This window comes from Callorhinus ursinus, unplaced genomic scaffold (assembly GCF_003265705.2).
Source record: "Callorhinus ursinus isolate GAN/ISIS: 27379988/994484 unplaced genomic scaffold, GSC_fseal_2.0 scaffold23, whole genome shotgun sequence".
Classification (NCBI taxonomy): domain Eukaryota; kingdom Metazoa; phylum Chordata; class Mammalia; order Carnivora; family Otariidae; genus Callorhinus; species Callorhinus ursinus.
The window spans coordinates 10,272,697-10,299,760 of record NW_027397085.1 but is presented as its reverse complement, the minus strand read 5'-3'; the positions used below and the strand labels follow the sequence as shown (position 1 = coordinate 10,299,760).

General features: G+C 41.2%; 1 protein-coding gene across 7 annotated transcripts in view; it reads left to right on the top strand.

Moving 5' to 3' along the window:
- Nucleotides 1-27,064, top strand: part of MAST4 (microtubule associated serine/threonine kinase family member 4) — a 546,892-nt gene that overhangs the window by 241,744 nt on the left and 278,084 nt on the right. For 2 of the 7 annotated variants that reach the window (XM_073905390.1, XM_073905395.1), the window contains one exon: nt 18,357-18,431. The exons of the other annotated variants lie outside the window; for them this stretch is intronic. In XM_073905390.1, the coding sequence (XP_073761491.1) occupies nt 18,357-18,431 (75 nt within the window). The remainder of the gene's footprint in view (nt 1-18,356; nt 18,432-27,064) is intronic. 7 annotated transcript variants of the gene reach the window in all.

The following is a 27,064-nucleotide window of genomic DNA, read 5'->3' as shown; positions in this document are numbered from 1 at the left end:
TGCCTGTGGGAATAGTTTTTTGAATGAATGGAAGGAAGAGGCCTGATTCCTGTAAGAATTTTTTGTGGAGAAGAAAATCAGAACTCTTTTCTAAATATATAACTTATGTTTTGAGCAGACGGAACAGACCCTTAGGTATATTGCACTAAGCACAAAGTGCATTAATATAGCAAAGACATTTAATTATATATTTAACAAACTGCCTACAGAGTCAGCAGAAATTAAACATTTATAACAAGTCATAGTTTAAAATAAGCTAGTGAAGTTGCGTAAATAGGTTTACCAGGAATTTTGCAAGCTCGCCTTTTCCAAGAAGGCAGGGGGACGGTATCTTTTTTAAAGTTAACATTGTGTCCACACGGTCTAGCACATAGTAAATGCTTATTTAATGAATATGGGTAGGAACTAGAATTAGACTTCAGACATGCTCTGTCTAGACTATATCCATATCACTGGTGACTTTTAATTGTGGTTGGTGTGTGTACTGTTCAGCGGTAGCTACATAACACATCTTCCCAAAATGTAGCTGCTTCGAACAGACATTACATCATAGTTTTTGTGGGCCAGGCATCCAGATGCAGCTTAGGTGGGCGATCTGTCTCATGATCTCTTACAAGACTAAAATCAAGATACTGGCTAGAGCCACAGTTACTTCAAGGCTCGACTAGAGGAGGACCTGCTTCTGGTCAGTAAGTGGTACGACTGTTGTTGGTAAGATTGAGCTCCTTGCAGGTTGCTGGAGCAAGGGTCTCCATTCGTAACTGGGTGTTATTGGGAAACCATCTCCCACTCCTTGTGACATGGCCTTCCCCATAGGGCAGCTCATAACATGACAACTCCACACACAGGGGGAAGAGATTTCAAAATGGTATGCACACCAGGCACTGAGATCACTAGGAGCCTTTTTAGAGGCTGCCTACCAGCGTTGGAAAAGGGAATATGTGTGGACTCGGAGCACTTCCACAGACAGAGGCAACCACTCCTACTTCAGGACGTGATTATCTTTTATGTGCCTTGACATTGGCTCCTGTCACATTTACTCTGTGTGTCCGTGTGTGTGTGTGTGTGTGTTCTTCCTCACAAGATTGTAAGTTCCTTGATGACTGGAGTCTTACCTTGTTTATTTCTGCATCTGCAGTACATACGTTCTTTGGCACTTAAATTAAAAAGAGTAGAACCCATGAATTAGAAAAAAGGCATTCAGAGCTGGACTAGATGGTTCTCTTTATTTGCCTCCTCTGGGAATCAGAGCTGGATACAAGGTTGCGAGGGCATGTAGGAGGCATATGGAAGGAAAGCCAATCTGAGATTGCAGCAGTGGGCGTTGGAAATGTCATTCCACGGGGACCTCCGGGACACACATCGAATATTGGAATATTTACCCACCACCAGCCCCTCTGCCCCATTGATTGAAGGTTGTCCCTGAGGGATTAGCTCCTCTTCTCTCTGGGGCCTACAGGCTACCATGGTCTTGGAGAGTGGCTGGGCAGAATTAGAAAAATACACAGTGTGTGTGCGTGTGCGTGAGTGTGTGTGTGTTTGAGATGAACGCTGTTAGAATCAGGTGAGTCTGAGCTTGCTCTAATCCACACTGAAGTAGAGACTAAAATTGGAAGGGATGTAGGACGACTCTCAGGGACACGATGCAAGCCAGCTATGGTGTCTACGGCACGTGCAGTGGGGGTGAGGCCTGGTAGCAAGTAGGATCAGAGGTAGCCCTTGATGGTCAGGGTGGGAAAGTGCAGGAGATCACCGTTTGACCCTTACCTAGAATTTGAAGGGAGTGGTACGGTAGTTTCTCGAAGTTCTGTGCTATTTTATTTTGCTGTTTCCACTTGAACATAAGGAAAAGTAAGATACCGATCTCAGTTTTGAAGGGTTATTAATTGCCCTCACATGTGCCAGTCAATGTCAGTGCTGTCTGGAGGAAAAGATTAGAAATTCCGGTGTGTTGTCTTTATCAGGAAGACACATACCGACTGATTGCCTTTCTGATTTTAAATCTTTCTTTTTATCTGATTATGAATCAAATGCTGTGCATCACACAAAGACAGTCCTTATGCCCATATTATCGTAGGAAAATCTTTTGATTGTGTTTGTATGAAATTGGAATGTCCTTGTTTTGAATATTGACCTAGACAAGAGTCACGGTTACATGACCAGCAACCATCCGTGCTCTTTTAAAAAAAATTGAAAAGTTTCTAAAATACTGCAAAGAATAAAGAATAATACAACACTTCTATACTGGACATCTAGAATTAAGAAATGTGTACATTTTGTCCTTTTTTTCAGATAGTAGTTATAATAAAAGTAATTGAACATTATAACAAAAAAATAAACATTAAAACATCCATAATGTGACTGAAAACTCCTTCCCAGGCTTTTGTTTCTTTATCTGTCCTCCTTCCCAGAAGTAAACCCCCTTCGTAAATTTGGTGTATTTCCAATTGTTTTTTTTTTTCCTCATCTCTATTTTGCAACTTTTTTTCACTCAGAATTTTTTTGGATAGATTTATGTTGATTCACATAGATTTAGTTCATTTATTTTAAATACTGGCATTTCATCTTAAGAATAGGCCACAGTTTCTTCTATCCTTTCCCTTAATAATAGACATGTCAGTTGTTTCTAAATTTCCCGTTACAGGAATGCTTCAGTGGACATCTGTGTATGGATTTCTTGCTTCCTATATGTAAGGATCCAAGGGCGTGTGCCAAGAACCAAAATTATTGGTTCCTATTAGATACATATTTTCACCTTTAATAGAGACTGCTAAAACTTTTGTCTGTGTGCTTGAACCAATGCACAAGTCTACAACAGATTGTGGTTTTCTTTTGTATTCACTGCACCTGCTGTTTTGAGACTTTTTTTTTTTTTTACTTTTGCTTTTCTCATGGGTGTTAAGTGATTATTTTGCTCTTTTTAAAAGAATTACACTAAAAGAGGTTATGTATCTTTTCATATGTCTAGTCGCCTTTTTGGGTTTCACCGTCTCTAATTTGTTAGGTCCTATCTTTTGCCCATTATTTTTTTAATTAACTCCTATATTTTATGCATTAGGAATATCTTATTCAGTCTGCCCCTTTCTGTAAAGCTTATGATGTCATTTTGTCATATAGAGGATTTCAGTTATGATGAAGTCCAATTTATTGATATTTTTTCGTGAATTTTACTTTTCATACCTGTTTAGGAATGTATATTCCTATTCATAGATTAAAAAATAGCTCCCACTTTACTTTTTCTTGCAAAATATTTAAAGTTGTGTTTTGACATTAACTTTCTCATTCATCTGTTTTGTTTTGTTTTTTTTTAAGTGGTTTGTGGCATGGATTAAATTCATATATTTTTCCAGGTGGAAAGTGAGTTTTTACTGTATCATTTACTGAATTAGTGTATCTTTTCTTCGTTTGGTACTCTGTCTCTATTTTTACTACATTCCCATCTGTGCAAGGGTCTGTTTTTGGGTTTTCTAGTTGCCCCAATCTGTTTATTTATTCTTTAGTGAACACCACATGATTCAATTAGTATGGTTTTAAAATAAAGCTTGACTTCTGTAGGGTAAGTCCTTTATTTTTGTGCTGCTTTTATTCAGAAGGGATTTGGATATTTTTGACTATTTAGGCTTTGAAGTGAATTTTAGAAACAATTTGCCTAATTCCACCAAAACAAATCTACTTGGAATTTTGATTAGAATTCCAGTGGCTCTTCAGGTAATTTGGGTATATACAAGTCTTCCCATCCATATGTGACTTATGTCTCCATTAGTTCTGGTGCTCATTTGTACCCATTAAACTGTTTTTACAATTTTTACTGTATAGATCTTGTTTATCTTTTTGTTTTACAATGTTTTCTGGACATTTATTCTACTGATAAGTAACATGGTATTAATTTAAGGGGTACCACATAATGATTTGATACATGTTTATGTTGTGAAATGATCACCGCAAGAAGTTTACTTAACATCCATCACCTCACGTAGTTTCTTGTTCTTGTGATGAGAACTTGTAGGATATAACCTCTTAGGAACTTTCAAATATACAATATGGTGTTGTTAACTGTAGTCTCTTTACTGTACCTTACATCCCCAGAACTTATTTATCTTCTAACTGGAAATTTGTACCTTCTGACCACCTTCACCCGTTTGATCACTTGCTCATCCCCTACCTTTGGCAACCACCAAACTGTTCCCTGTATCTATGAGTTTGGTTGTTTGTTTTGGATTGCATATATAAGTATAGTACATAATATTTGTCTTTATGTCTGACTTATTTCACTTAGCCTATTGCCCTCAAGGTCCATCCATGTTGTAGCAGATGGCAGGATTTCCCTTTTTTATGGCTTAGTAATATTCCTTTCCACATTTTCTTTGCCCATTCATCTGTCACTAGACAGTTTCCATGTTTTGGCTATTGTAAATAATACTCAGTGACATGGGAGTGCAGATCCTCTGCGAGTTATGATTTTGTTTTCTGTGAATATGTCCCCAGAAGTGGAATTGCTGGGTCCTATAGTAGTTCTATTGTAAGTTTCTGGAGGAACTTCCATACTGTTTTCCATAGTGGCTGCGCCACTTGACATTCTCACCGACAGGGGTCCCTTTTGTCCACATCCATGCCAACACGTCTCCCTTATATTTTTGATAATAGCCTTTCTAACAAGTATGAGATAATATCTCACTGTGGCTTTAGGTTGCATTCCTCTGGTGATTAGTGATGATGAGCATCTTTTCATTTACCTTTCGGCCACTTATATGTTATTACATCTTTTAATAGATGTGTTTCTAGATACGCTACGGCTTTTATTGCTATCATGAATTCTTTTTTGTCCCTTTTATGTTTTCTAGTTGGGTATTGCTGGTATATACACATACTGTTTATTTTGTATGTGATCTTGTATCTAAAAATCTCTTTTGAGCTCCTTGAATCATTCAAAAAATAATGTCTGTAGGATCTCATATTTTAGTAGAAACATTGTCAGCTGCAGTTAGAATAGCTTCCCAATCATTTGCTTCATCGTTTTCTAACTGCATTGGTGGGGACTTCTAGTATGTTGTTAAGTCATAGCAATGCTGTAACAACTTCTTATAATCCTTAATCTTACCTTTTGTAATCACTGTTAGACATACATTAAAATTTCTTTTTTTTTTCAAAATTTTACTTATTTATTTGACAGAGGGGGGGAACACAAGCAGGGGGAGTGGGAGAGGGAGAAGCAGTCTTCCTGCAGAGCAGGGAGCCCGATGTGGGGCTCGATCCCAGGACCCTGGGATCAGGACCTGAGACGAAGGCAAGACGCTTCACCAACTGAGCCACCCAGGTGCCCAAAATTTCTTTTTCTGCTCTCCATGTTGGAGCTTGTTGTCTTTTTGGTATTCCTTAAAACTGTGCTACATTTGGGTAGCAGAATAGTGGAGTTGATGTTGGCTTCATACCTTTATTTAAGATACAGGTCAGTGGCTTCCCTGATTCTTGCTTCTCTCTCCCAGCCCCTTTTTCCTTCTTTCTCTCCCCTCTTCCCCATCCTGGTACCTTCCCCATAAACCCTCCTCCTCCAACAACAATAGGACCAAATTAGAGAGCTTTGTCTTGGCTAACTTTTAATTCATTGACATCTTTAGACTACGTTACAGTTTTCTAAGGGGCATTTTTGTCTTACCATCGATTTTTATCAAATTCAGAGATAATTAGAAAACAGTGATACTAAGGAATGAATTAAATGTAGCCACTGGGAGCCCCGTGAAGGCTAGTTACTGAGTATGATGTCATGAATTGAATGACTTAAATACAAGGAGGAGAATATCTCATGGGGACAGAATGGTCTGTGAGCATCTCATACCCTTCAGAGTGAGTGGCCTCAGTGGTTGCAGGGAGAGCATTGTGCTGCCCTGCATACAGGCTCTTTCCCTTAGAAACCAGGACATCGCTGAGATTGCTGGGCACACTGTTTTAAGACTGTCCTAGAATTGGACTTACTGTAGAGTGGTAAGGTTTTGGTTTTAGGAGGTATTTGTGTGTCGTTTATAAAACATCTCTGACTACGTGAGGTCACTGAACTTAAAAAGCCAAACCGATTAATCCGTACTGCTTTGAATAACTCGTCAGATACATCTAGTTACTGATGGATTGTGACCTGTGAGAGGTTCCTTGGGGGTAGTGATCGAAAGCAAGGCTCTGTGGCCCATCTGTCTGGCTTTGAATCCCAGCACCGCTTCTTAGCAGCTCTGTGACTTCAGGCACATTTTTTAAACCTCTTTATACCTTATGTCATCATCTGTAAAATGGGCATACTCACACTGCCCAATTTATAAAGCTTGTTATGAGGAATAAAGTAATTAATACACGTAATGTCCTGCAGAGCCTTGCACACAGTAGGTGTTACGTGTAACTGTTAGGTATTTAAAAACTCAGGTTCACAAGAATATTCTCTTCTATGGACCTTGCAGTTTGATTGAGACAATAAAATATGCGATGCTGGTTTTTTGTTGTCGTGACTGCACAAGAAGAGAGGTTCACGTCTGGAGAGGCGTAGCTCATGTAAGGATTCCTACGGGATTAAGTGTTAAGGAGTTAAAGACAAAAGTCTTACAATGTTTCTTTAAAAATCTGTTTCAGCTGCATAAGATTAGCACATTTTTCTTGGCAGAGAATACCTTTTCCTTTTTTTGCTGGAGTATTTTTTTTTTTTCCGTCCGTGGCCTTTCTTGTTTTTCTCCTCCAAACACTTCCTCCGAGGCTTCTGCCTTTCTGTCATCTGCCTGCGTTCTCTGCCCCATGCTTCAGCCCTTCCCTCCCACCACTTCCCATCGTCTGACTGTAAAAAAAAAAAAAAAGAAAAACAAAACAAAACATGGATTGTTTAGCATGTTTCCTTCCTCTTTTGCATTCCCATGGGTGTCTGGGACAATCAGAGTGGAAGTGCCCTCAAAGCATGGGAAAGTCACTGTGTCACTGGGGATGGACGTCGCTTTTAGAGTGCAGGCAGGATACATGATGGATGGGGTCCCCAGACGCAGTGCCAGGGCCTGGTGCTCAGAAAGCAGGCCAGGAAGCCATCTGCTTCTCGACTCTCGTCACTGCTCAGTTATTTCCAAAGAGCTTGTTGAGCTCAGGATTGGCCTTATCTGAGATCACTGGAGGTATCGCTCTCTGGGATTTCTTCATGTGAGGACAGGGAATAGGAGTAATCCGTGGTCTCCCCAAAGCCTGGACTTCCTGGGTCTAAGCTCTGTTGCTTTGCTTACTCACAAATGGAGAAAATACTCAAAGTCCTCACAAAGTCAGTTACATGCAGTTTATAACTAGAAGTGAGCTGGGTGTTTCTTAGAGACACTACAAAGCAGCAGTTAAGAGTGCCATCACAGTACCTTGAATGGCCAGCATTTATCGCTGACTCATGCCAGGCGTGTGCTGCAGAGGTCACATCCCTTATTTCTTCTCACACCCTCTGGAGGCAGCGTTGTCTGTCCCATTTGACGGAACCAAACGTGTGGGTGTTTTGGACCTTTTTCACCACGGTAGAGTGCCTTTCACATCTGCTCTATGCACCTCACAGGCCAGAGCGTAGCAAGGAACTACGAGTAAAGAAGCCAAAATGCGATTTTTTTTTTTTTTTTATATTCTCCAGATCAAAGACGGTTTTGGTTACAGAGTAGAAGATGGAATTACAGCACGGTGACTTGAACTTGAGGATCCTTCTGTTTGTACCTGTTTGAAAGTTCATGTCTTCTAAGCATCCAGAGCCTTCTTAATGAGAGGGAGTGACGAGATGACCTTTTATTCGTATCCCCACTCAAGGATTTGTAACGAGTACACTTGGGGTAAAGGATGCAGTTGTCATTGTGTTATGGGTTAGCAGTGTTATATCAGGTTTCAGTGCTATAATTATGATTGGGGTGGGTATATAGGCCCTTAATCTGTTTCACCTATGAATCTTTGAGGTAAGCAACTGCCAGAGAGGTCAGTTGAACACCATCCTACCTCAGTCTGCAAAGCTGGGCTGCTTTTCCCTGCCTGGGCTGCTGGCCATTCTCCCCATGCCTGCTAGAACAGATGAAACAAATCAAAATAGCTTTGAGGAGTCTGGTGCATCCCCCTGCTTAATTTAAACCCCAGTCAAGTCTAATTATCAGAGCCATATTACTTGCTGGCAATAATTTGCTTTGGGTACAACTCAGAGCTATGTTGAAAATTTTATTTTGCCTTCAGAAAATTGGTTTACCTTTAAAATTTTTCCCCCAGATTTCCCTGTGGAAAATTGGTTCTCTTAATTTAGGTATCTTGTAATTTTTCTCATTAAAAAATGTGTGGCATGTGATAGCATTAGATTTTTTTTCTAAATTGAAGTGACTTAAGTGGGTTGACATATGTGCTGCAGTATAATTGTGCTGTGTTTTTGGAGCTCAAGACAGTAATTACATCCATAAACTTATTGTCTATGGTAAAATATGTTAACTGGTCGTTGACATAAAATTCATTAATTTGAATCAATATATAATGTTCTGAAATGCTCTAACAAAGGATCATTGACTGATGGGTAGAATACAGAGACCCAGACATTTCTCTGTGAACAGCAGTAAACGTAAACATTTCCAAATAGCAAGTCAATACTGTGATTCCCAAAACACACATAGCACGAAGCCTACAAGAAATTTGAACTATGACAGGAGCCCAGTAATTGAATTTAGTTCTTTTTAAAACAGGATCTCCTGTATATTTTTGATCTGTGCTGTACTGAGCTCACGTTCCTAGAGATCTTGGAATTTCAGACCTTTGGATGATGCATCACGCCTTCTCACAGGGGTGGGTGCTGAGGTCCAGCAGGGCTAAGTGACCGGGACTGGCTATCATCACCCATCCGGGGTGGGAGGAGACTGGCCCTCGGGTCTGCGTTTCCCACTGGCCCTCAGAGTGCCAGAGCCCCCTTCTGCAAGGAATTTTAGGGGATTCAGTGCAGACTGGCTTTTCTCCTTTCCTAAGGTTGAATAACTTTAAAAGGCAAACTCAAGTGTACTTGGGCTGGGAAGTAATTTTGAATTCAAAGTAAGAATTTCCTCAGGAATCCAATCCCAGGATTTTCTTTTGACTTGAGACTGCAGCCCTCAGAATATTGCATTCACGTAAGACCTTGACAAAGGCAAAAGCCCCACCATTAGATAACGTGGTGCTTTACAGGTAATACCTAGTTCACCCCTTCAGTATTTCTGGGAAGCAAGGGCCCGAGAAGAAAAGTACCACTTGGCTTCTCTGCTTAAATTGTTTGCCTCTGCTCCCTTCAAACACACAGGCATGTCCATCGAGCTTCGGTGCTCATGCGTGTACCGTATGCCATTCGGCAATGGCAGTTTTTTTTTATGGGTAGTGGTCTTTTTTTCTGATTCCAGTATAGTTAACATACAGTGTTATATTAGCTTCAGGTGTTCAGTTTAGTGATTCAACAATTGTATACATGACTCAGTGCTCATCAGGATAAATGTGCTCTTAATCCCCTTCACCTATTCTCCCCGTCCCTGGTGATGAGTGATGTTGAGCATCTTTTCTTGTGTCTGTTGGCATCTGGATGTCTTCCTTGGAGAAATGTCTGTTCATGTCTTCTGTCCAGTTTTTAATTGGGTTATTTGTTTCTGGGATGTTGAGTTGCATAAGTTCTTTATATACTTTGGATACTAACCTTTTGTCAGATGTTATTTAGCAAGGGAAAATTTTTAAAACTTTTTTAAAGATTTTATTTTTATTTATGAGAGAGAGAGAGAGAGAGAACACAAGCAGGAGGAGGGGCAGAGGGAGAAGCAGACTCCCCACTGATCAGGGAGCCTGATGCAGGACTCGATCCCAGGACCCCCGGGATCATGACCTGAGCTGAAGGCAGACGCTTAACGACTGAGCCACTCAGGCGCCCCTATGCAAGGGCAATTTTACAGGTAGAACAGCACGTGCTGTTTCAGAGTCAGAACTGGGCGGGGAAGAGAGAGGGGAAGCAGTCCCTGTGCTTGCTGGTGTTAACTGTGGCTCAGTTGCCCTGTGGGTACTTTGTAGCCTCTCTTTGACTTCCAAATCAGTTTTACCTCTCTGCCTTCCTTTCTCCTCTTCCTCTCCACCCTCCCTTTCTCTCCCACTCTCTCTTTCCCCGCTTCTCTTCCTTTTACCTCCTCTGTCTTCTCCCTACCTCTCCACTTTCTCTTTTTTTCTTTCTCTTTTCTTCCTTTCCTTTCCTTTCCCTTTCCCTTTCCTTTCTCTTCCTCCCTCCCACCTCCCTTTCTCACTCTTTCTTTCTTTCTTCTGCTCTTCCCACTACTCATCTCCTCTGCAGACTTGCATCAAAGAGCTCCATGCTCTTTGGTGTCAGGTTGGGTTAGGTCCAGTGGGCAGGAGCTTTGGAAGCAAGGAGGGGGAATGGAGAATACGACAGAAGCCATTCTCTGGCTTCCTTCCTGTGGCATTAGCCCAGCCTGGCTTGAATGCTCTTCTGAAAGTAAGGGCACTTGTCAGGTGACCCTCTATACCTGGCTCTGTCCTACACTTTCTGGAAGCAGCTTCCTCCCTTTGCCTCTTTTGGCCTAGGGGTGAGGAAGGAGCCCTACTCCTTTTACTTCTTTGTAAGTAATTTCACTGTCAATTTTTGTCTCAAATCACCCAGTCTGAGTTACGCACTCTTTTTGCCGCAGGAACCCCGGCTGAAACATTGGGTATGAATGAGCTGGTATAATTGTGCATCATGTATATAAATTTGCTTCATTTGTTGGTTTGATAATTATTTAGCCAGCATCCATCAGGTGCCAGGCAGAGAATAAATGAGACCAAACTCCCAGCCTTGTGGAACTTAGAGGAAAAAAAAAAAGATGAACACTTACATGTACAATATAATGTTACAGAGTAGTAACTGTTAAGAAGTAAAGGAGGAGAAGGGGAAAGGGAGGGATGGGGATGGTCTTTTAGGGGAAGGGACATTTAGCATTCCTGGATACAGTGAATGGGCATGCTTTGCAACAATACTCGTAGGAGTGTTTTCTAGTAAAGGGAATCACAGGGAACATGAGTTGGGAATGTCCTTGAAGAGCTCTAGAAACAGCACAGAGACCAATGTGGCCAGAGTGGAGTGGGAGTTGGGGTGGGCGGGGAGCATAGGATCCAGACCAGTACCCAGGGCTGGGTTTTGCAGGCCCTAGAAGAACTTGGTGTGAGTAGAAGGGAAATGCCCTGGAGGGTTTGGAGAAAAGGAACATTGCATATGTTGTACAGGGTGGCTTTGTCTGCCTCTGGGAGCATAGACCCTGCCCATGGCAGAAAGAGCAGAAGGGATGTGAGGTATCACTGGATTCTGGATGACTGGGATGGCGGTATGTGTTGAATTGTCTGCCCCCAAACACACTGAAGGCTTAGCCCCTGTATTTCAGAATGTGACGTTGTTTGGAGACAGGTCTTTACAGAGGTAATCAAGTTAAGAGGAAGTTGTTAGGGTGGTCCCTGATCCAGTGTAACTGGTGTCCTTATAATAAGGGGAAATTTGGGAACAGAGGCCGACCTGCATGGAGAAAAGAGAGCATTTAGAGCCATAGGAAGAGGAGGGTCATCTGGATGTCAAGGAGTGAGGCTGGGACAGATCCTTCCCTCACGGCCCTCAGAAGGTTTTGAGCCCTGACCTCAGACTTGGGGCCTCCAGAACTGTGAGAAAGTAAGGGTCTTCTGTTGAAGCCGCTCAGTTTGTGGTTACTTCTTATGGCAGTCCTGCAAATGATACAGATAAGTGGCTTGGATGAGGTGGATAATGCTAAAAGTAAGAATGGTTGAATTTGAAATATGTTATGAAATGAAAACCGATAGGATTTGCTGATGGATGAAATATCGGTGAGTGGGGGTTGGTGTCTGGCCCATGGGAACTGAGATTATGAAAGACATAGCAGGGTTGATGCCAGCTCATTGGTTAGAGCAGTTGGGTGAATGTTGGAGGTACAGGAGGATGGGGATGAGGTCCGCTGAGGAGAGCAGGTTTGGGGGACAGAGGTCAAGAATTGGGTAATGGGCTTGTAAAATTTGCAATTTTGCAATTTGCTTAACATCTCAGAGTAGTTAGTTGGGGTTGGGGCGGGGGGAGAGGTTGTTAGGGCAGAGTCATAAATGCTGGTTTGTGGTCACCACGCAGCCTGCCCTCCAGATACCCACCGCGGAGCCTGGGCTTCTCCCTGCCACCCGAGCTAGGGTGGGCTCCACTGGTTGTACACAGATGAGTAGAGTCAGCACACAGATATTTTTATGTAGTGTTCAATATAGTCATCTTAATATATATTAGAAAAAATGTAATTGGGGCGCCTGGGTGACTCAGTCAGTTAAGCGTCTGCCTTCGGCTCAGGTCATGATCCCGGGGTCCTGGGATCGAGTCCCCTTGGTGGGCTCTCTGCTCATCAGGGAGCCTGTTTATCTCCCCACAGAGAGAGCCTGTGCTCTCTCTCACTATCTCTCTCTCTCTCAAATAAAATCTTAAAAAAAAAAATGTAACTGGAACAACAAAGCCAAGATTTCAAGATATTGTTACTTAGGCCATCATTAAAAATTGAAGTATTTCAATTTTTTTTTTTAAAGGAGCTGTCTTTCAAAGTAATTAAAAGAATAACATACATAGTAGATGTAACAGCAGACAAGGTACTTGGATATGGGGAAAATTGCTAAGTGAATGATTGAAGTTTGCGACACAACCTAAAGCATCAGGGTCTAAAGACCGCAGTCTTATCACAGTGTAAGAACCGCTAAAAACTGCTGTGGTTTTGAACTGTAGGTCAAATCCGTGTGATGTGGTAGCTAGAGCCCGGCATTTGTTTAAAAAGAAACTAGACTAGATGAGCAAATAGAGTGCTTTGTTGATGGTGTTGTCACATGTCGTTGAATGATGTGAAATCTATTTCTTGCCAAGCATCCCAGTGACAAAAGTTAGCCATTGTGTTAGGGTTTGCTTTCACAGGTGAGAGTATGCCTTCCACTACCCTATTTTGGTGACTCTTGAGCCAAAAGTTTGAAAGAAAAAGAAATGATGTACTTTGATCTTTACAAGGTTATGAATTATAGAGGTTTTCATAAATGGTCGTGGGATTAGTGCCCGTGGGTTTTAGAATCGTACGATGTCCCCATTGAAAATGTGTTCTCACTTCTAAGGGGCATATTTCTTGCATGTTCATTTGGGTTTTTGATCCTTATTTCGATATGCTTGGTAATTGTTAAATCTCCCTAGCTTGTGAATTCTTTGAATCAATTTATTTTCATGGAGTTTCTTGACTTTGTGTGGCCCTGGATTGCTTGATAGACTTGAAGGGTCTCCTTTACTAGAGACTCTTTGCAGGAGCGTTGTTGTATTTTAGTCAGCTGTGTAGTAAGAGCTTCAGTTGGGGGTGAAATATATTCATCTCAGACAAAAGGATGTCTCAGAGTTTGGTGAAAAATTTTATTACCTGAGAATGCATGTGATTCTTGCCAGAATTAAAATTGTTTTGAATGGACTTTTAGGAAGTTGTCTGGGAGCCCTTGAAACCATTATGTTTATTTTGTTTGTTTTCTTATATTAAAATACTTAGGCTGGAAATGTCCAGTGATAGTTTTTTCTTTTTTACAATAATGGGATTAATGCCAACGTTACAGATACACTGCGTTTAAGACTTGTGGCTCTACAACAGACACATGAAAAAGTGCTCAACGTCGCTCAGCATCAGGGAAATCCAAATCAAAACCTCAATGAGATACCACCTCACACCAGTCAGAATGGCTAAAATTAACAAGTCTGGAAACGACAGATGTTGGCGGGGATGTGGAGAAAGGGGAACCCTCCTACACTGTTGGTGGGAATGCAAGCTGGTGCAACCACTCTGGAAAACAGTAGGAAGGTTCCTCAAAAAGTTGAAAATAGAGCTACCATACGATCCAGCAATTGCACTACTGGGTATTTACCCCAAAGATACAAATGTAGGGATCCGAAGGGGTACGTGCACCCCGATGTTTATAGCAGCAGTGTCCACAATAGCCAAACTATGGAGAGAGCCAAGATGTCCATCAGCAGATGAATGGATAAAGAAGATGTGGTATATATATACAATGGAATATTATGTAGCCATCAAAAGGAATGAGATCTTGCCATTTGCAATGACGTGGATGGAACTGGAGGGTGTTATGCTGAGTGAAATAAGTCAATCAGAGAAAGACATGTATCATATGACCTCACTGATATGAGGAATTCTTAATCTCAGGAAACAAACTGAGTGTTGCTGGAGTGGGGGTGGGGTGGGAGGGATGGGGTGGCTGGGTGATAGACATTGGGGAGGGTATGTGCTATGGTGAGCGCTGTGAATTGTGCAAGACTGTTGAATCACAGATCTGTACCTCTGAAACAAATAATGCAATATATGTTAAGAAAAAAAAAAGATAGCAGGAGGGGAAGAATGAAGGGGGGGAAATCGGAGGGGGAGAGGAACCATGAGAGACAGTGGACTCTGAAAAACAAACTGAGGGTTCTAGAGGCGAGGTGGGTAGGGGGATGGGTTAGCCTGGTGATGGGTATTAAGGAGGGCAAGTTCTGCATGGAGCACAGGGTGTTATGCACAAACAATGAATCATGGAACACTACATCAAAAACTAATGATGTAATGTATGGTGTTTAACATAACAATAAAAAAATTTAAAGGAAAAAAATAAAACTTGTGGCTCTAATTTTGAGATAGAGTACTTTATACATGACGTAAAGTACTAGTTACTTTAATAATCCAATGCCAGCCACTAAATTCACTGGACACCCATTAGTTCATGCCTGATAAATTGTTTTCCACAGAGTATTCTTTTAAGAGTGTTTGTATGATGCAGATTAGGCTAAAGTACTATGCTATCAGGTCTGTAATGTTTAGGGAACAATAATTTCTTTAAAAAGTATGATCTGCAGTGGTAAGGGATGTTTATAATTTCTAAAATGACTTTCTTAACAGGAGAAGGCTTGATGAAAGCATTTAGCACGGAGATGAAATATGTCTTGTTAAGTTTCCAGATTATGCACATGTCAACACTTCCTTTGTCATTTTTTAATAGTTTATTTACATAACCGAGGGCTGCTACTTTTATTAGTGGTGGTTATCACAGCAAAAGGATTTTGGTTAAGTTAACCTAAGCAATATAATGTACTTCTGTTTCCGCGAAACTGGTGGTTTAGGCTTCCACCCCTCCTTCTCCTGCCCCCTTCCGTTGTGGGTAAAGAGCCCCTATTTACATATGTAAATAAGCTGCTCCATGGAGAGCCCCCTGGGCCACCCAGGTCCAATCTGTTATTTTGCTGATGTTGATGGAATTTGCCAGGAGGTAAATGCTACCAGGAGACTGATGTCTCAGTCAAGAATGACAGATACCAGAGTCTGAAGGCTGTCATTTTGGAGGAAAAGTGGCTTCTTGGGACTCAAAGTTTGGGAAAAGAAAATGAAGTCACATATTTTGCTTTTAACATTAGCCTGAATAATAGAATTCACTGTTTTTCTTGAGCATGGAAAACTATATGTACAATTTTTTTTTATATAAGATGTTGGTTTCCTGCATTACCATTAATAAGAGGCTGTTTGCTTTTTTAAAAATGTCAAGCATTTCATAATTGACTTTATATAACTGCTTGTGCTCCAGGATGAATTGTTTGTATTTCCCCTGGTTGTGTCAGGGAATCTGCTCTATAACAAGACTGGAAAAAGGAAAGAACAAGCTTTTAAATGAAGGTCTCCCTAAAGTGAAGTAACAGGCGTGTCTAGTTTCTAATGCATTAAATTCTTCTCAAAAATTTTTATCCAGTACCTAGCTATGTACATCTTTCCACAAAGCCTCAGTATCAAACTGATTCCAGAATATGTGAGTAACTGACCATGACTAACTTTTTTTTTCCAGTGGTAGAATACAATGCGACTATTCTATTGAAAATTAAGATTAGTTTAAGATATGAGTCATAGGAAGGAAAAACTTGGTGTGAGCTGTTCACAATTCCTTTATCTTCACTCCATATACAGTTCATTAAAATGACATCAATCCTCCAGGCTGTTCTTTGGTTTCTATAAAGATGTATTACTAGAATCTGTATAAATGTATTGATTATTTCATACACATATTTGTTCACTGCAAGCAGACCATTGCCACAGATTCATTGTCCTTGATGGTAAATGAGATAAAATGGAAACCAGGTTTCAAAAACCCAACTCCCCTTCCCTCACCCCCCCCCCTTGAAGGATGTGCTTACTCTCTTTAAACTGGTCTTCCACAGGGGAGGGAGTTTAAGATTCAGATTCTAGTTTTAATATCAACATCTGCCCCCTGCTGAGTTCATGGTGCAGTTAGCTAATTAAGAAAAAAAACAACATTTTCACCTTGCAGTCAGAAGAAGAGCAATAAACCACAAGCCTAGGATTTAATTTGCACATTGACTGTAATTGTATATTTAACGCCAAGATTAATTTTTTTCCTCATAAGTGGAAGCCTGGCACTGTGCATTGGAACTCTTAAATCAGTTGTAACCGTTTCATAGGGAGGTTAATAAGGGCAGATAGATCTCCAGATACATTAATGAGGCTATTTATTTATTTATATCAAATAACTTTTTTTTTTAGGGAGAAAATATTAAACCCACTTTCTGATAAGCCATTAAATTTAAAGGAGAATTTTCAAATCCAGCTAAATAAATAATCTCGTGGTTTAAAAAACAAAGAGTAAGGGTGCCCAGGTGGCTCAGTCCATTAAGCGTCTGCCTTCCGCTCAGGTCATGATCCTAGGGTCCTGGAATTGAGTCCTGCATGGTAGGGCTCCCTGCTCAGTGGGGAGCCTGCTTCCCCCTCTCCCTATGTCCCTGCCCCCCCACGCTCTCTCTCTCTCAAATAATAAGTAAAATCTTTTTAAAAAAAGTATAAAGCTACTTCTCCTGCAAAACTATTGATTCTTTTGAGTGGGAAGTCATACACTTTTTGTTTTTGTTTTGCCAAATAGTGAATTAATGAGCATCATTTTTGCTGTTAAAAACTTCGGTACATTTTCTAGGTCAGCTGAGATTTAAAACTTATTTCCTTGGATTCTTTCAGAACAGAGTAGGGAAAGAATGCATGTTGGCAGGGCAGTTACTAGGAAAATCATAATTCTGACTTGCAGTCTGCTACTTATGACATTTCCTTTTTGAAAGGTAAGCATTATACTCTGGACACTGAAGCAGTGATTGTTGGCGTTTCAAGTGGATGTGATTGATCCACGTGTTAAAAGTAATAGAGCTGTTATTCCTAGAAGAAAAAGAATTCTTAAGTATTGTAATAAAGATACTGCATTCTCACCTAAGTAGAAGGCCCTGTACTCTGCTCTGTCAACAGAGCTGAGCTAAGGCTAACAGTCATGGGAGGGGCGTTCTGCTCCCTGTGTAGTCTCTCACTTGGACCAGGGGCTTTAAGCCTAGGGATTTTTTGAGACCTTCTCTCTGTTACTTTCATTTCCTTATCACTCAAGTTGATTCTCACAGTGGATCAATCATGTTTGCTTCTTAAGTTCTTGAAAGAATGGAGAAGCGAAACTCTATACGATTTATGTGGACCCCTATTCTAATTTGCCCTTTAAAATATAATTTCTTGGAATTTTTTGGGGGGGGCCTGTATGTGTTTGGCATGGAATAAACAATGGGTAAGTGTTAAGTCTTTCTATGGGATCCATGTGTCCTCTATATGTACAAGAGCATTAATGGGACTGGTCTAAGGAAAGACCACCCTTCTACATAGATTAAATTATTAACTTAATGCTCAGGCTCTATTGGTGCCAATAAAATGTAATTGCATTCAGGGACAGAAATTTTGGTGGCTGCCAGACACCAGGAATTCTGCCCGGATGCTGCAGAGAGGCGGGAGAGTTTTCATGTTTTTGAGGAAGACTATGATTCCCATGTCATTTTGGTGATATCCACATGGGTGCCAAGTCTAACTCTTGTGAGAGTTGCCCCTTTAATGCCTTTTGTTATTCCAGGGAGATTGACTTCATGTTCAGGGAAATCGGGTTCCAAGTCTCCTTAGTATCCTTAAAATAGAATTAGAGACAGTGTCAGATAAGGGAAGAATGAAGATTTGATGGGAAATGTCTGGGTACTGGGCTGTGTTCATAAAGTTATTACTCACACGTGTATATATAAGGCTGTTTTTAACAAAAGGACTTGTTTTTAACAAAAGAAGCATGCACTTCTATGGGGGAAACGTGTTTTTATTATTGGATATCGGCTAAAAGAAACAAGTACAGTGCCGTTAAACACTGTCCCTCTCCCTTTTCTGACCATTTCCCATCATCCCATGCCCCACCTTCTCCCCTTCCCATCTCTTGTTCATGCCCCATCTTCCATTCGCTGTCAGGAAGGGCAGTCTCCGAAGAGCCATTTCAACTCAGCCCGACATCGGCAGAGACTAGTGGACCCAGCTGCTTCAAAAGTGAGTGTGTCCCGTCGCCCCAGGCGGCACATGTGCATGGTGGTGGTGTGCCCCCTCTGTGCAAAAGGAGGTTTTGGGTTTTTATATATGCTGGTATATTTGAAGGTCTTGGAGGAAGCAAAGTCTGCTCTATTAATTCAAGACCATCCATACCCATGGAGTTGTGGGTTTAACAACCAGCTCTGAGAATGAACAGATCCCTGATCGGTAGCATTTGCTGGTTTCTGCAGATACTCTCACCACAGCCCAATTTCAAGAACCCCTGTGACACGACTGACCTCACAGTGGGGATGAGAGATGCCTCCTAGAGCACTAGTACCTAGTTTGTCTACAGTCTGGATGAAATGGGCATAAACCCTAGTAAAACAGAGCAACATAATTAGGAAGCAAATCAGTTTCGAGTGTCTTTTACCTTTGTTTTCAATAAAATGTATTTAACTGTATGTTTAGATATTTTTAAATCATAATAACGGCTGCACTTAACAACAGACTTGTACAACTCCTGAAAATGTACAGCTTGGTGAGGGTGGGCTCCAGAGCCCCGGTTATGTGTTATATATCTGTTGAGAATAGTCTTAAGCCGATGCAGTCATGCTCAACTCTTACTTGATCTTAGTCAAAAGGCCAAGAAGTGATGGGTCATGTTCAACTCTTAGGTTCTGTGTGATAAATAGCAGTAGCCACAGAAAAGTGGGTGAGGTTTTGGGTAAAGGCTTGCTAATCCCACACACCTCAAGTAAGTCATGGGTCAGTTCTGCTGTACACGGACTTTCATTGAACACACACCTACAAGCCAATAGGCACAAAACATTCCTATAGCCACCTGTCATTAAACCCAGTGAGATCCCTGTGCTCTGGCCTTTTAACTGCTCCAGTGGAATCTTTTTGGAAAGTTCCACTCAAGGTCGATGACCTGACAACTTCCCGCGGGCAGGATGCTCTCACCTTTGTAGCGGACATCAAGCAACAGGGCTCCTCTAACCCAGCTTCTGGACAGGAGGCCATGGAGCATTTGGTCATCAGGTGCCAGTCCTGAGGGTACATACAAGTTACAGGCTTCCTGAGAGCCGTAAGCCCTGTTCATGCAAGGGTAAGGAGTGTGTCTAGGTTGATTTTGCCCACTTACCTTAAATGCCACTGGTTCCAACAATGACAGCCTGTTTGTACCATCCGTTATGCCAATCAGGAAGCCACTGATTTTGATTTCAGCAATGAAAACCTATTTCATTATGCCATTTGTCAGACTCTCTAGTGTTGACTGAAGTGTAGATAGCGCATCTAAGACTAGTTGACCACTCGGGAGGAGTAAATTGTGATCAGGGCCACTGACTATGTATGTATAGGGGAAGATTTTAACCAGTACCTAAAATTACACTGCCTATGGTGAATATTTGAAAGTGGACTCCAGATGTCATAACCCTTTATTAAGTGCCCAGGGTGCCCCCTCCCCAAGCTCTTCCAGACAATTCATTTTGGCTCATAATCCTTATGATGGAGTCATGGAAGTTCTCTTGGTATGTGAGGGGAAGAAATAAACCAGCTTTGAATAAGTTGAATGGTTTCATCGTGTTAAGAGATGAATTTTGCTGGAGTAGAGCACACCTTGGAGTATACTGGGTCTTTCTTGGGCCACACCAAAGAGTTTGAACTAATGAGGTACTGAAGCATCATGCTATACACAGTATGGACTTCTTGGTCTGTGGTGTTCTAAGGACTCCACTCAGCATGTGCTTTTGTTCCTCTTTTTTCTTGTGTTCACTTCATTCTCCCTTGGCATTTTCAGAAATACTGTGCCTCACCATGCAGTGCATTATAAATTACACTCTAAGTTAGCTGATTTTCTTTTAATGGTAGTGAGAGTCTTTTTGTTGTTTTGTTTTGAGCAAGAATCATGGGTGTTTTTTTTTTTTCAGATAGACTTTAAGAGGAAGTTATTAAACTCCTGTAAAGAAGTTATCTGGTGCTTTAATGTGTATGTGAATAGGTTCAGCCATGTTACCAGGTAGGTTTTAAAGGTCAACTCCTTTTCTCCCCAAAACACTGCAGTACTAGAAATTTTAGAAGGGCCTAAAAATCTTTTCTAACATTAGGAAGTGATAGGGGAAGCCACTGTTAGCTGTGTGGATATGTTACTTGGACAATAAATAGCAAATGGAAATGTGCATCTGTGTAGCCAGTGACCTTTCATTATAAGCACATTGCTTTAGAATCTGCACTGTATCATTTTCAATTCAATAACCCGGGCTGTAGTAAAGAACTCTTGCAAATTATAGGTGCCCATGTTGTGGGGGTCAGAAACAATTTATGGTAAACCAGCTGCCAAATCTTCTGAGGGCATTGATTTTGTTCTGAGTGGGTGTTGTGTAATCTCGAAAGAAGTGTGATCAGGTAGAAATGTTTAGTTTTCCTGTAGCAATATGGAATGGTGGGAAGAATGAAGTAGACTGGGATGTGCAGTGGGCTTTGCCATCAACCAGCTCTTGGGTAGCCACTTAACGCAAGCCTCTACTGCTATAGATTTTCTCATCTAGTTAAATGAGAGTATATGAAATGTTCTCTTAATGAAATTAAGCAATTATTTTTCTTTTCCCTCAAGGCTATTTATAACGTCACTTTACCATTTAGTCTGAGATTTTTGAATACCATTTCTCTATCCTAAAATCCCTCCACCAATGACATCATTCCTCATTACTTGCAAAGCATTATTATTAGGGGGTCTTCTATCCGTGTCTTCAGTGGAAGTTCATTTTTAGAACAGAATTACATTAAAGCTATGGGGAAAATATGGACCAGACATAAGGGGATCATTGTCTGCTCAAGGAGTTGGCTCCCCCCGCCCCCCCACCGCCCCATAGCCTGGATTTTTTTTTCTCTCAGTCTTAGAAAGCCTTTTGTGCTTTAAGTATAGGAAAACAAGCTTTTAAATCTGTTTTATTTGAATAAGAGTAAAGGGTTAAGAAGAAATCAAAGGTAAGTAATGTGCCTCTGATTGGCTAAGCTTGTCCACTGGGAATTTCTAAATAGGCTTTCACTTTGAGAATATGCTCACCTGTCTGTCCCCCAGTATGAATGGTGTAACACAGTAAATGAACAAAGAATGAAGCAAAATGGGCGATAGGAATAATAGTTCAAAGACCACAGAGCAGTTATTTGTGGAGCTGGTAAAGGCCTCTGTTAAATAAAAATCAATTTGATATGGAAGCACCAGGGACACGATGTGGGGAGACGGGAGGTACACAAGGAAAGAACACAGGAGAGTACAGAGGATTACTTTTCAAACCCTCTGGCATTTCCTCACAAAAGGATGATGAAGATTTATTCTAGATGAGCTGTCATTTTCTATCAGAAGCTTTGCTGATCCAGAATAAATAGCTTCATAAAGATTGTACTTAAAATTTGAGCGTGTGAGGGTAAATAGTGGTAGGCATAGCATCTAATAAATTTCAAAACCAGAAGGTATTGTAACATTCTATCTTCCTTTAAAAAACAAACCGAATGACCTGCATGCACGGATTATCCAACTACCAAAAACCCACATATAATTCTAAACTACATTGTTTTAGTCTGCTTTAGGGCCTGAAAATCCTTTCTACTAATTCCCAGCAATTTTTCTACCTTTTTCTAATGAGAATAAGGTTTATAAAACCTGGGCGCCCCTGCTGGGAATATCAGCCCAGAGCTATCTCAGAGCAGATAGTTTTCTTTTCTCATGACCATAAACATTTTAGGATTGACCCTTTTTTTTCATTTTTTACCTATCTGAAGAGTAAATGTCTTTGAGACCTTAGAAATCCACTGTTCAGTGAGGACAAGAAGCTACACTGACCAGAGTTCACGGTTGCAGAGATGAAGTGGAATGATGGCAGTGGAAATCAGGGCATTGTGTGTCTGTCTGTAATAGCAGAAGAAAATAGGTTGATTTTTGAGCACTAAGGGGTTTGGTTTTAAAATATCTACATTTTGAGCTTTATTATGCATTTGAGTTTCTGGATGGTAATTAACACCTTCCTAGTCCCAGGAATTTCAAGTGTTAAAGAATAATTTCTTTTTTGGAGGATGTAGTACTTCTTACTCTATTTAAGGATGTTGGAAGAGGGGAAAAGGGTTGGGAAGACCAGTTGCCATAATTATTCTCAGTATTTTAGTCACATAAAGTGTACTATGTAATTTTTTTTTAACCAAGGCTTTTAGAGGTGGTAGATTTCTATCAGAAATTTTTGAGGCTGTTTATAGTTTTCGTTTGTTTGTTTTGACATCAGCCATCTATTAATTACCTTTCGTCCCAGTTAAAAGGGGCATGAATCCATATCTGAAACTAATTAGCTGTGACTTTGGGCCAGTTACTTACTCATCCAAAGAAAGCCTCCGTTTCCTCATCTGAAAATGGGAGAACAAAATAATATCCATCATACCAGATTCTTTTGAGGAGTAAATGAGATAATGGATGAAAAGTTTTTCCCACACAGCCAGTTAAGGAATTTCAGACAAATTGGAGCTATCCTTTAAATTATGATTACTGTTATCATGGTTACTACTTAATAATTATTCAACTAGAATTTTTCTCTTACTTTGTAAAATAAGGGGTTAGGACCAGATGATTTTTTGAGGTAAAATGTCTGCATAGTTTTGTTTTTTAAGATTTTATTTATTTATTTGACAGAGAGAGAGAGAGAGTGAGCACAAGCAGGGGGAGTGGCAGGCAGAGGGAGAAGCAGGCTCCCCACAGAGCAGTGGGAGCCTGATGTGGGGCTGGATCCCAGGACCCCAGGATCATGACCTGAGCTGAAGGCAGTTGCTTAACCAAGTGAGCCACCCAGGAGCCCAAAATGTCTGCATTGTTAAAACTCTGTTCTACTTACTTATGAAGGTGTACCATGCACTCAACAATATGTTAGGCATGAAGGAATAGAACTTGCAGGATTGGGTGCTTACCTTTAAGAATGTAATAAAATTAGCAAATAAATAAAGTCAAGACAATAATAAATTGTATGGTAAAGAGTATCCACGCGGTATTGGGTATTGATTTTGAATTGAGGGAAAGCTGTGAGCGGCAGTCAGAAAAGATTTCCTAGAGCTCATGAGTTTTCTTCTAGTTCTTGAAGGAGGAACAGGACATTGTAAACAGCATGAATGTAGAGGTAAGCACTCCATAATGCACACAGGAAAGGTGTCTGCTGGACCAGAATGGAGGGAGTGTGACATAAGGGTGGTGTGGATGGTGCGCCCTTGACGTGACCCTCCATGATGGGATGCGCAGAGGCTTTGAGATCAGACAGATGTGGACTAGCTATGGGACTGGGCAGAGAAGCCTCTTCTTTCTTCATCAGTGCACTGGGGCAATAATACTATCTCCCTCATTAAGAAGGTTGTTATACTAAAATGTCTGGTACAGCCAGTCCCCAGAGTGATAAGGCTGTTTGGGGGAGTAAACTGGCAGCTCATAGTTAAACTGGGCATGGTCTGCCCTGTGACCCTGACATCTCCAATTGGAAAAAGGGGCCTGTGTCCGAGGACATGTGCCCAGATGCCTCTTGCAGCACTGTTGGTGCTCCAGAAAGTTCGGGAGTATTTTGGGTGTAGACAGTTTGAGAGGGTGACTGGGAAAATAGGATGGATGCCTTCCTGTAACGTCCAGCAGGTCGAAGAAGCAGCCTGGAGGCACGCAGCAATGAGGACAGAATCGAAAACATGTCACTGTGTGAAAACAAATTTAGAAATTCAATTCTGTAGCACCACACTTTTATCATCAATCAAAAATACATGCACACCAGGGGCACCTGGGTGGCTCTGTTGGTTAAGTGTCTGACTCCTGATCTCAGCCCCAGTCTTAATCTCAGGGTCGTGAGTTCAAGCCTCATGTTGGGTTCCATGCTTGGCATGGAGCCTACTTAAAAAAAAAAAAAATAGATGCACACCATATAATTGACATTTTCCAGGAGTTCATACAAATAGCTGAATATCCATCTGGGGCATTAGGAGTGTTGCTTGGAGTCAGGGAAAGAGTGGAGGGCACAGAAGTGGAAAGTATTGTAAAGTAAGTAAGCCGATGAGTGACAGGCATATGCTCTGGGCTGAGCAGTATGATTAATTCTGCCCCGTCCTCTACCCTTGAATCTCCCCAAGCAAAAATAGGCCAGGAGACAGGCTCTAAGGGAGACTTCTGCTGCACAAGTGGGAGCAGCTTTGCGTGAGGGAAGTATCGCGACTACAGATCATGGAATAGCTAACACGCAGCCCGGGCATGTGCCCCACGTGGTTCCCCGTGCTTTGCACACTGGACCAACTCCTTCATTCCTCACAGCAACCCGAGGAGGGTGGTACTGTGAGCAGCATTTTGTACAAGGTGAGGAAACTGAAGCACGGTGGAGTTAGGTCGCCTGCACAAGATCGCATAGCTAGTGACACAGAAGCCAGCGTTCAAACCTGGTCAGCCTGGCTTGGAGTCCCTGTTCTTCGGCCTGAAGTCTTGCCACCTCGTCCATAGCTGAAGTGGTGAGGGAGATGCTTTCCCATACATGATGCCCTTGGCACATGCCTGGCACTTGCAACTTTGTGGACAAATTTTTTTTTTTTAATTGTGTGTGCTTGGGGTGTCCATGTATATAATACTTTTTATTGAAATATATATTCAGAAGCCTACAGCTTGGTGGATTTCTGCAGACTGAACAATCCTGTGCGGCGAGCACCCCCATCAAGAAACAGAATGGGAAGGGCAACTCTGCTACGTAAAAACTTCTGTCATTTTTACTGGGCACTAAGTTATGATGCTGGAAAGCAACACTGTGAAAACTATAAGCCTTTAAAAGCAAAAACAATAGAAATATAAAACATTCCAAAAAAAAATGCTACAGCTATTGGGTGTTTCTAAAGAATGGGGAGGGGGACCCTCCCTTTCCATTGATTTTACCACAGTTAGTTGGCTTGTGTTAAGACTGGCTGAAGGGCATAGACAACTCATGAAGGAAAGCAGGGAAGTCTCTTGTGAATTTAAGGCAACCTCCTGTTATTACAGCATATAACAGATTGGGCAGCAGATGTCAGTTAGACATAAATAGATAGGTAAAGGCTATTATGGTTTGGATATGGAAGACCCTGCAATGGGCGGATCAATGGTATTTTCATCTCTCCCCTCCTAGTTTTTTTTAACTCTACTGGGCGACTGCCTTTGTTGGTTGTTCTCAACTCCTGTGGGCACCATTTGCCAGTAGCCAGGGGGCAGCTGTGACAGTAAACATCGCACTCAAAGCATAATGTCTTCCCACATGACAAATAATTAATTCCCTTTCTTCGTGGCCAGGAAGAATCTCATGTTGCATTTTGGGACCATGCGTATACGGTGATCTTCTGCAGGGCAACCTGTGCAGAGTGGTTCACTGCCTTTGCAAGAGTGAGCAGTTACCTAACTTGTCCAAGGCCACAAGGTAGAACAAGGTGAAGCCAGGACTCACACCTGGTTACTCCCTGTACATAGGCTCCATGTTATGTGCTTTGCCACCACCATCTTTATAAAGAGGGACCATGCCTCTTTCCTAGGGGATGCCCTGTACCAGCCAGTATTTCTCAGGGTTCACAAGGAAGGCAGTCACTATCCTTAAGCTGATGTTCTCTTTGCCTCTAGTGTCAGATACATCCTTTGGCCTCCATACCACTCTCTTCCACCTGATAGTACACTACTCTGAGTCTTCGTATTGCTGCAAAGTTGTCTGAAAAGTGTTTATTCTCCTTATGGTTCCTAAGTGTGTTTATCCTAATTTATAAGGATTTTGGCTTTAACAGAATCCCACATTCCTCTAACAGTTCAATAAAAAAATCGGCAAAAGGCACCCCATTGTTTTCAGCCAACATCTCTCTACTTAGACACATACAAGTAATTCTAAAGAAGGTGGATTCCCATTACTTCTTCTCTGTGATGCTGTCTATAAGGTGTGATATAAATCCAGTACTAAAACATTCAAAATCACAGTGCTAAAACATGTCTGTTGGAATTTAGTTCCAGTAGAATATGCTTACCTATCCGTTTTGTAGTCAGGCACTGGGATTTAGTGCCCTGATTTGAAAGTGAGTACAGCCTACTGCCTTTTGAAGAATTCCTACCTAGTCTTTTAAAAACAGACTTTTACTGAGATATAACACATATTTTAAGCTTGATAATTCTTCTTTTGTAAGAGTAACACATAGCCAAAATGTGCAGATGTCAGTGAACTTTTACACACTGACTGTACCTATGTAACAGCCCCCCAAAAACAACCACAGAAAAACCCAGCATTACCAACACCCCAGAGGACTCCCTTGTTGCAGTTTCCAGAATGTTTTAAATTTCTGTTTTTTGTTGTCAAAGTACTGGTACTGCTTTCCAACATCTGATTTACTATCCAGTAAATGGTATTTGGTTTTCTTTGCCTCCGATTTTAAAAGGATGGGATTGGGCTTCAAAACACAGGTAAAAAGAAGAACAAACTTGTAAAGACCACAATCACTGTGGCTTTCAGAATTTCAGTTGCTAGAATTTCTACTTGACGTCTGCTTGAATGTTGTGACTGAAAACATGAAGGAGGAAAAAGTAGTTTGGCCCGTCCCTCTTCTCAAACACAGGTTCTTACATCACGATCTTTCTCCTTTTTTTTCTTCCAGCT